The sequence below is a fragment of the Centrocercus urophasianus genome, unplaced genomic scaffold (genome assembly GCF_019232065.1).
Source record: "Centrocercus urophasianus isolate 14NV4802_14NV808 unplaced genomic scaffold, USGS_Curo_1.0 seq_29, whole genome shotgun sequence".
Classification (NCBI taxonomy): domain Eukaryota; kingdom Metazoa; phylum Chordata; class Aves; order Galliformes; family Phasianidae; genus Centrocercus; species Centrocercus urophasianus.
The window spans coordinates 6,922,020-6,932,200 of record NW_024884855.1 but is presented as its reverse complement, the minus strand read 5'-3'; the positions used below and the strand labels follow the sequence as shown (position 1 = coordinate 6,932,200).

Genomic DNA, 10,181 nt, shown 5'->3' with positions numbered 1-10,181 from the left:
CCCACAAAACCTTATAGGAAGCTCACACCAGTGATTTCAGCTCTTGCTCTGTTTCCCACAACATCTTTATTCTCAGCTCCAGCACTGCTGCACAGCTGCCCTGTCTTCCTGCAGCAGCCCACCAAGTCCTTTCCCGCTGTGACTCCATCTCCACACAGTGTCCACAGGCACTGCACACCGCACGCGGCCCCCACCTAAATCGCCGCGGTGGGCAACAGCCAATCCGTTCATCACTTCGCCGACCCCCAGTCGCAGCTTCCCAGACAGGCTCACCGCACTCCGCTCTGCTCCCGGCTCCGTTCCCTGTTCTGCCGCCACCGCCGCCGCCGCCTTCTCACCTTCGCCGATACTCCCTCATGCTGCGGCACGCGGTCGTATTTCACACCTCCTGTTCCCGCCTCGCTGGCTCAGAGCCAATCACTGCCTAGATGGTTCCAGCGGGAACCAATCCCCGCCGCAGCCCAGTCAGGGCTTGGCCCGCCCCCCATTCCCGCCTTGCTCCGCTTCGCCCAATCCGACTCGTAGACACTCCCGCCCCGCCCAACCAATCCTCGCCCTGCTCCGCTTGACCCGCGCACTCGGCCAGCAATGGCTTCTGCAGAGTTCCCCGACGGATGTGATCGAGGCTGAGAGATGGCGTAGGACCCGACTTTCCAGTAGCAGCAGCGGAACGGCTGCGTTTGGTGCTCGGAAAACGACCTAGCCACTTAGTACGGAGGCTGCCAGAGCGCTGCCGGCCCCTATAGCAAGTTGGGCCGGGCAAAACGCGGAGAAGGGGCCGCTTTCTTCCTACTGGGCCAGGATTGGGCAGGGCGGCACTAAGTAGGCGTTTCCCGCCTGAGGAGAGCGAGGACGGGATTGGATAGGGCGGCGTTAGTTGGGCGGTTCCCGCGTGAGGGGAGTGGGCACGGGATTGGACAGTACTCCTGCTGGGCCCCAGAAGGGGGGGGGGGGGGGCGGCGGCAGTTTTGGCGCGCGGAACGAAGAGGGGCTCGGGTTGACAAAAGGCGGTCTTTAATTTTATAAACGTTCACCCAACTGATGCATCAAAACAGATGTTCAAAGAATTTTTTTTTTCTTTCAAAATCCAACCGTTTCCTATGAAAGCACAAAACCACTTCCACAGCTTTTTCTCCAAACAGTCATTAATTCCACATAAACAAAAAAGCAGGCTGGTTAATACAAATAACTATGAAATACAGATTAGGTACTGATCACAGAGTAGCGCTGAAATGATTACAATACAGTAAGGTTCCTCCTGCAGTCACAGTCCGTCAAGGCACTGAGCACACACAGCTGTTTGCAGTGACAGGGCCAGCAGTCACCGCCGCTGTGCCGGCTTTGGTTCACGTCTCAAAAACCTGCAGCAAAGCAGTGAGGGAATGTCTCTCGCAAGGCCTCTCCTTGTAACGCCTAACAACTAGAATAAGAGTCTAACCGCGGCATTAAAAAGATTACTTCCGTAATACATGCACTTTAAATAACTAATAATTCGCTTCTTAAAATCGGTTGGAATTTCGCTAATACCGTTGGTAACAGCAGCAGCTACACTTCCTATGCACGCTTCTGCCGTGATTAATTCCTTCCATCGGGGATGTGGATAACTCGAGGCACACAGATCATTACACCTCTCCTGCACAGCTCCTCGCCCTGCATTGAGGTGCACACAGGTCTCCGTGCCGGCAGGAGAAGCTTTTCACTGTTGGCTCTGTCAGTTTTCCCGTCAGGAAAGGAAAGAGTGTTTTGGCTCCCTTCACAGAGCAGTGCTTTCTGTGTCATTGTCAATATCTAGAGGGAGGTGGTTGTGCAGTTCTTTGCCCGCTGCCTCCGTAGGAAGCTCTGCAGAAGGGTTTTGAAGTGGTTCTGGAATACTGGAATTGGAGTCTGCACAAAAAACGGAAGAGCAAGTTTAGCAGTCAGGACAGAGACATCTCAGTAGTGCATTGCTGGTGCATTTCCTTAGGAAGAAAAGGGAAAGAAAGATCAATGAGGGCTTTTACCAACAAGGGTTTCTCAGACAGAGGGCTGGCACGCACGCTCACATGCGACAGAAACACTGGGCTAACCCAAACTAGAAATCTCATCCTGGGGTCATTTCTCCTACATGCCTTCTTTTAGCCATGTACATAAGTGTATTTGTTTGCTTTCCACCATTCGTAGGAAATACAACAATGTCACGGTCCTCAAGGCCCCCAGAAAGTAATGCTATACCTGGGCAGTCGCATCAGACCCGGATGGTCACTGAGCATCAATGGGCACCTCCACACCAGAGGGCACCACCCCGGGCTTTTAGAAGTGACAGCAGGAAGAAATTATCCAAGACAACATTCATCTCCTGTGTGCAACTAGATCCTGTTCTTTGCCCCCTACTGATGAAAGGAGAATTTTGTTCAAGCTAAGGTGTCCAAAGAAGGACAAAATGTTCCTGGTGACTGACTGTACTGGCAGGTAGAAAATTAAAAAAAATCCGGAACAGTTTAAAAGATGTGAATGAATATGTTGTCATTGTAAGTCAGCTTCGTAGAATAGTAAGCCATGGCACTACTTACTGCAACAATCCAAACAGAAAATTGTTTAGATCGATAAATCTAGCTAAGCACCTTGCTTTTAAAGTCAGGTGGCAAAGATAAGAATCTTTTGAAGACTTTGAATCCTATCATTAAGTCTTAAATTTAGCCCAGAAGTTACACTGCAAGCGTTCAAGTTAAAAACTTCTGAGCTAAACAGCATGGAAGAGGCCCAAGCAGATACAGAAGCGATGCCCAAGGCAGCGCCTCCTGCTCCTTTCCCAGGCCCACGGGCAGGCACTCTCACATGAAGAAGTTTTGTGGTGGCACTGCTAACACGACAGCTGCAACTCCATCACGTTGTTGCCTGACACCAACTGCCTGTAGTGCACAACATGACACTCTCCCCATTCTGAAAACCAGCACAAAGTTACTGTTCAGCAGACCTCAGAGAGCAATGAAGAAAATAATGTCTGTGCTACTTTCAAACCAAGCCCCTGTTCACTTTGTCTCACCATCCACGTGTTTAACATGAAAATTTAAGTACTTTTAGAATCAGTTGAGTTAAAATTAAAATTGTTTAAAGGTCAGATGTTTTAGGCATTTTACTACTGTCATCAGAAGCACCATTACATACAAAAAGTTGTAGCCGTGTCCCAAATTCCTACATATTCTCTTGCTCAATTCCCCACATGCTATGCCCAACCATGGAGAAGGTGGCACTGATCTCAAGCAGCAGAGACACTACATTCTCCCCAGTATCTGTCACTACTGCCAAGTTTTCATTCACAATATGATTCAAAAGATGCAATTCTGCTGCTACTGCATATCAAGGGACGAGATCTTCTCAAAAAAGAGGTAACAGTGTGAGATGACACAGGAAGGGAGTATTTGTGATTAACAACACAGCTAAGCTGGACACAAAATGAACCTCTGCATAAGATACACGGATTTCAAACTGATTTTCAGTAAGCTGAAGAAGTAAAATGTGAAACTGGCCAGTCAAAACAGGAATTTTACACATTCTAGTCTTCAATGCTTTTAGTATGTTAATGTAAAAGCAAGCATAAACAGCCATGCTTTTTGCATGCCACACTAGTGATAATGCAAGCAAGCAGTGTTATTTGTGACAGGTTAGTAGTGGGCATTAGCACACACATGATTACAAATTAGAGACATTTTTGGCCAATCATATGCCTTTTCCTTACCATTGAACTTTCCAATACAGTTCATACTGAAAGCAGGTCAAACATCTAGATTATTTAATAAAATTTTTGATTAGAATATTCTTTTCTAGGGCTCATAACTTTAATACTGCAAATAGAATTTGAGGCATTACTGTCCAGAATACGGACAAAGAAATTCAATATTATCCTGAAAACAATTCAGAATTCTCATGCTGATATTATAAAGTCTGCTGGCACCTAAATTTTCATTTCTATTATTCCTGGTTTCCCTTGCTCCATTATTTAAAGTTAAAATTGAAAGTAGTTATTTCACACTGTGAATCAGATAAGCTAGTTTATAGTACCAGCCAGTGCTTAAATATAACTACATGTGCGTGTGTAAATGTTAGAGCAGATACTCTTATGTAATACACAGTGGTGTTAATTCAGAACAAATATTCTCTAAAGCAAAATAAAAAGGACTGATCTGGAAAAGCTGGATGATCCTGCACTGAGAGCACTGCGTTAGACAAGCCCGGCTGTCACTTCAAGTGCTCCCACTTCTCGGTTTGTTTTCAAAACACACTAGGTTCTCTAGATTCCTTTACCAGCTCTGCTAAAGAATCCTTCATCATCAGCTTTCCTTGACAGACTTTTCTGTGTGGTAGCTTTCCTACTGTTGTTTACCATACACCATTTACCCAGCCGACCTGCTAAGGTTTGCACTTGGGAAGACCGATATCTATTAATTCTTTTCTAACATTTTCAGGTTGATAAACAGATCTTAGTGTTTTTTGGTTGGTAGTTTCTTCAATTGTATCCAAACAACAAGACAGCTGTGGTAATTCACACAACCACTATCGCATGGCAGATGCTCCGTGTAACTTAAACTCCCCCACTAATGAAGCAGCCCCCTGCATACCAGCTGGTTATTACTTAGAAGGCAAGCATTTCTCCAGTTACACTGAAGTAAAACAAATTCTGCTTAACTGCTTGCACTAAAGCAACTTCCCCAGAATCAGGAAAATTCTCTTTACTTGGAGTTTGACTCATCAGCATTGTTCCCATTCTCAACTTCTGTACAAGTGCTGTAAAGATGCAGAGCCTACAGACTTAAGGCCAAATTCAGTTTTGAAGTGAATTGCTTTTGTATTTTAAAGATGTTGATAAAAAGAGCAGGAGTACAATCAGGAGATATCTTATTTTAAAACACAAAGCTACCTTTTAGTTGCTTAGCTGCTCATTTATTGCTAGTTCCTTGTATACAAAACTATACTCCTGATCTTGAGATAATTCTGGAATGCAACCTCAACTTTTCCAGCCTGTCATGCAGTTGTTACCTTAGAAAGGTAGCATATTTCTGAGCTGCTATGTATCAAGTGAGATTATTAATGTGCTGTTTGGCAGCTGTGATTGAGCAGACTATTAGCAAGGCTGGGGCTGACAGAATGCAAATACGCCAGAATGCAGATGCTGCTGCACCTGCAAAGGAGTTTAGTCACACAACTGAGTATTTTGCCAAATAAGGTGCAAGTAAAAACAACTGAAAACCTAGAGTGAAAGCTACACTGAAGTGCAACCAGAAAAGACTGAACTGGAGGAAAAACTATAAGCTGCAACATTTGCCTGCATTGATGAGAAGAAATCTATTTTAAATGGGTCACTGCTTCACACCAGGTGACTGTGGGAAGTGCTATTCACTACAGTTATTTTTACCATTTGTACAGCACTATTGAAATTAAGCACAGGTCCTAATATGTCTTACAAACAGAATGACATGAGAACATACAGAGTTGACAGAGCACGTATTCCAAAGCGCATATACAAAATAAAGCTACAAATAAAATACTGCTGCGCGGGAGCATTTTAGCTTATATTGCATGTTTCTAGTAAGTACAAACCTTATTCGCAGTAACCATCCCCACCTGTGAAGGCACCATGGGGTAAAGCTGTTAGGCAACAGAATTTACACTTTGCATTCCAAAACATTAGTTTCATTGTTCAGAAGCTGCAGTGTCATTAGAAAGTTTTAACTATTATTGAACATGAGTAGGTTTAAAAGCATTAGTCTTACATTTGCTGTCTTTTCATTCAGAACTTCCTAAACCAAGCAAAGACTCACCAGCAGCACATTTCAAGATCTGCTAGCTTTTACTTTCTTCAGCAATTAACTTTTTTCCAACATTTAAATTAATATTATCTCTACCAAGCTAATAACTATGAGCTTCATTAAGTTCTTGTGAGAAGACAGAAAATTCATCTTTAATTCATCAATGTCTTAAAAGAGAAAAAGTCTGCACATAAAGAATGAAGATCAATCCACAATTTAGTTAAGTCTATTTGATTCTTCAGCTTCCAGACTTAAAACCCCATCAGAAAGCTTCATCTCACAAAGTAAAACATTCGGTGTTAGCATCTGTTCTACCAGAACACATCAGTGATCGCTTCATTGATTTGCTATCTCCTGTAAATCCCAAATATACTATTCCTGATGGCATCTTCTGCTTTCTCCAAATTATTTGCCTTTTCTGCACACAGAAGCATAAGCCTAGGAGATTGCCATGATGCTGAGGCTGGAGAAAGCCCTGTGGAGTTTGTTGCTACTCCAGTGTCTTGCATCCAGCACTTTAAAAAAAAAAAAGCAAGCTAATGCACACTTCCCCCCACATCATTCAGCCTGACGAAAGGAGACCTTCACTATGGAAGACCCCCAAGACCCCCAAGTGAAGAACAGTTGTGTGTGCATTCTAACTGTAAATAAGCAATTCAGTATTTTAACTGTTGCTTGTGCTTTCTTAAAAGATTACACATAGCTACAGACATTTTCTTCATTTCCACTCCCTAAGGAGGCACTGAATATGAAAGAATCCACTCACCTGTTACTATTTTGGAAGCTGTTTGCGTGGGATTTGCAATAATACCGTCTCCAGCCAGCTGAGAAGGAGGATGAGGAGGAGGGGGAACACTGGGTCTGTTTCTGGGCTTGGGCACAGGCCGCGGCCTTGGCAGCGTGCCACTGTGAGGTGGAGAGTGAGACTGTGAAGTGTCTTGAGCAGATGACTGCGGCTGTGACAGCGGGGAACTAGTACTGTGCTTGCCTAGGGGGGGTGTATCAGGTGGTGTTGGAGTCTGCGGAGGAGTGTAACAGGGCTGCTCTGGTCCATGTTCACTGCTGGGTGCAGCAGGAGATGCTTGATTGTTTGCTTTGGGCTGCAGTGGAGGAGTAGCCTGCGTTGGGGGCTGTGGTGGTGGGTGGCTGGGAGCTTGGATTGGGGACAGGCTGCTGGAGTATCGCCGAGGTGCAGAAACCTGGGAACTGGAGGTCAGGGCTGCTCCCTGGTTTGCATGTTGGGCAGGAGGAGAAGAGCTTCTGGCAAGTGGCTTTGGAGAGATTGAAGGTGGCTGAGCAGCTGGAGCAGAGCTTTGGCTTCCTGGCTGCCCTGGCGGGGGGTTAGCTGGCTTGGGAGGTGCTGGCGCAGGCTTTTTAACAGCTGTGAATGGAAGAGGGGAGATTTTATGGCAGTGTGTTGTGAAACCAAACTCCTAAAAGAAGGAATTCATAGCTCTATGAAATACTTAAGTATATTACTGAAATAAAATGGTGCATTACAAAATAAAAGTGGTATCAGTAGGAAACTACAGAAATGCAAATATTGGCTTACTAATCAGTAGTCAAGTGACTTCATTAAACAGTGTTGATAACATTACTAGCAGCACTCATGAAGGAATCCAAAGATATATACAGGTCCTAGTGAAAGGCAAAAGAACTGAAGTCTGGAGTAAAGGAAGACATGATGGTAAAGTAATTTTAGCAAGCATTTTTGTAGTGCTTAAAGAACAGTTGGAACTTAGTGCTTTAAAAGCCAAGCAAAAAAAAAAAATCATACCTCTTCTCACTGAATGGGGACTGGGACCTGCTGCATTCTGTGGCTGATTAACAGAAAGCTGATTACTGCTACTTGCTGACTGGTTTGGGGCAGCATTCACATGCCCACCGTTTCTCACGGGTGGAGGAGTAGCTGAAGATGCGTTGTCCTTAGGTTTTGAGGTACTGAAAATCAAAAGTCTCAAGTTAGAAGATGATTACAAAATGCCTTGCGCAGATCAACTGCACCTTTAAGGTTTACGCTATGAACCACGCTCCAGTTCTGGCCCTTACACATCTTAAAAACCTTCTGCACTGGCTGTTATTACTGACAAACTGAGCACTAAAACTCTTCAAAAAATTCACAGGTAGGTTTCAGGCAGACCTGTACAAAAGATCCATTACCAAGATAAATCAGGAATCCAAGTAGTTCTGTAACATCACAAAGCCTGTTTGAATTAAATACTGGTACTCACAGTACAGCTGCCACACCAGAGCGCCCTTTAGGTTCTTTAAGAAGTGCCCCACCAATAAGGTTCACATAAATGACTCCTTTCATTTCCTCATTCAAATATAGTCACTACTCCTGTAACTGTTAACTTTCCCAAATACTCTTGACACAGCACCACATCCAATTCACTGGTAAGGAGTAAGCAGTGGCACTCTGAAGCTTTGCCAAAAAAAAAAAAAAAAAAAAGAAAACCAACTTGCTGCATAACTCACACAGACTAGGCAGATGCAGCCCTCACTGCTCAAGTCTGCAGAGCCTTTGGAAGCCCTCAGAGACTGCAAAGGCTGTGGGTGTGGAGAGAACGGTGGTTCCCCTCCTTCTGGCTGAAACTCCCCACTCTACCTGGAATTAAACTTTCACCCTGCTTCCCGTGATCAAGGGAGTCCAGTCTGAGATGAGCATCCAAGAGAACAATTCCAGTAAAACCCCCAAAATTCAGATCAGGACATCTCAGTTCTTTCTTCTTGATATCGGAGAGAAACAACAATCGAGTATGAACCAGCCACGGTGGTTCTGCACAGTGCCTCCCCATTTTACTTCCTATGCACTTACAGTCTTCATTCATCTCTCTTTACAACATCTCCATCTCAAAATGGCAAAAACCTTTCAATTACTTACTAGCAAAACATAACCCTAATTTTTCTAGATGCTGTTATTAAATTTCATGTAGTTTTTAGATGCTGCACTTAAGGTTTCATTTTAGCTTCCTCTGCCACAAGAGACATCACTGGAGAAATACTGGTCTAGAGGGGATATTTAAACGAGATATTTTTGCAGAAGCATCACCTGGAACCAAAAGCTACATGCCAAAGAATCAGCGCTGCATAAAACTCCGTGATGGCTTTTTAATGTAAGGCGTTACGCAAGAGACTGATGGCTGGGGAGCACTACGAGCAATTTTATGCATTCACTACATCTCTCAGATCTCAAGAACAGTAAAAGCAAACTGCTGCTTTCACCGTCCCTGAAAGTAAGAATCAAAGCTACTGCAATTATTCTTGGAGTCCATGTATTCTGATACTGAAGATATGATCACACAGTTTCCATCTGTAATTGAGTAGCAGAAAAGTCTGTATACACACTTCTAAAGAAATATGACAAATTGACTTCCAGTTTTCTAGCAAGTCTGGTCACCACTAACACTTGCCACAGAAGAAGGTGACAAATCCAGATAACATGAACAAGAAACAACAAACAAGACCAATGGGTTTCTAGCAATGCCACTGGCAGGTTTTGATCTTTCAGCAGCAAACTGACAGACATGCTGCATGGACACCTATGGAGTGTAATTTGGAAAGGTCAGCATGGGCAGCAAAAGTAGATTTTATTTATTTTTTTTTTTTTTAGCATTTTTCACAATTTTTTCCTTAAGAAATTCCTTATGTTAGGAAGATCGATTCTGGAACACACATTCAAATTAAAAGATCATAAATACACGTAGAAAGAGAGCTCTTTTACAGTGCTTCTGCCCACACCCAAAAAGACTCTGCATACAACAACATGTCCTCTAATCAGAGGATGTGCCTTGTGAAGCTGATACAGCTGACATCATCAGTTTGCTGCTGAAGCAGCCAGCTAAGCCACTGCCAGCAGAAGCCATACCTCTTACCTGACATCCTCATTTCCTTGGCTTTGTAACTGTTCTGCTGTGCCAGCAGATAGGGCAAAACCAGCACCCACTGGGCTTGTTTCAGCCACAGCAGCTTGTGAGTGCTGCTCTGCTCCAGAATGAGCCAACATGCCAGCCTCTGTGGGTGGAAGTGGTGGCTGGAAAGCTGGGGATGTGTGCTTTCTATTTATAGTGCCACATCTCCGAGGGTTTGCTTGGAAGTCCATAACCTTGACACCAAAGCTACAGAAAGAAGAGAGAGTAAACACACCACGCCAGCCAACACCAGTTAACTAAAGCAACAAGACAACTGGCTGTTACAACCCACAAAGACAAGTGCAACCCCTGTTGCTTAGCATGCAAAGCAGCAACAAGGAAAGCTCCCACTGTCTGCATATAACACCATTAATGTTAAGACATGCAACACTATTTGACTTATCTGCACAGAGGGTAAACATAAGTGGAACAAATCACTCAATAACATTTGAAGACGGACTGATGACAATGAGGTCGAAACATTCAG

The 10,181-nt window shown here is 44.1% G+C and overlaps 1 protein-coding gene across 6 annotated transcripts in view; it reads right to left on the bottom strand.

Annotated features, from left to right (window-relative positions):
• Positions 1 to 997: 997 nt before the first annotated feature.
• The window catches only part of ARHGAP17 (Rho GTPase activating protein 17), a 38,523-nt gene continuing 29,339 nt past the window's right edge, over positions 998 to 10,181 (bottom strand). The window contains exons 17-22 of one of the 6 annotated variants that reach the window (XM_042827685.1): positions 9,659 to 9,901; positions 7,561 to 7,724; positions 6,550 to 7,164; positions 5,575 to 5,598; positions 3,716 to 3,760; positions 1,797 to 1,884 (exon numbers count right to left, since the gene is read on the bottom strand). In XM_042827685.1, the coding sequence (XP_042683619.1) occupies positions 5,576 to 5,598; positions 6,550 to 7,164; positions 7,561 to 7,724; positions 9,659 to 9,901 (1,045 nt within the window). In that variant the 3' untranslated portion in view covers positions 1,797 to 1,884; positions 3,716 to 3,760; position 5,575. Of the gene's footprint in view, positions 1,959 to 3,715; positions 3,761 to 5,574; positions 5,599 to 6,549; positions 7,165 to 7,560; positions 7,725 to 9,658; positions 9,902 to 10,181 lie in introns of all 6 variants that reach the window. The other 5 variants (XM_042827687.1, XM_042827686.1, XM_042827683.1 and 2 more) reach the window with 5 other exon arrangements.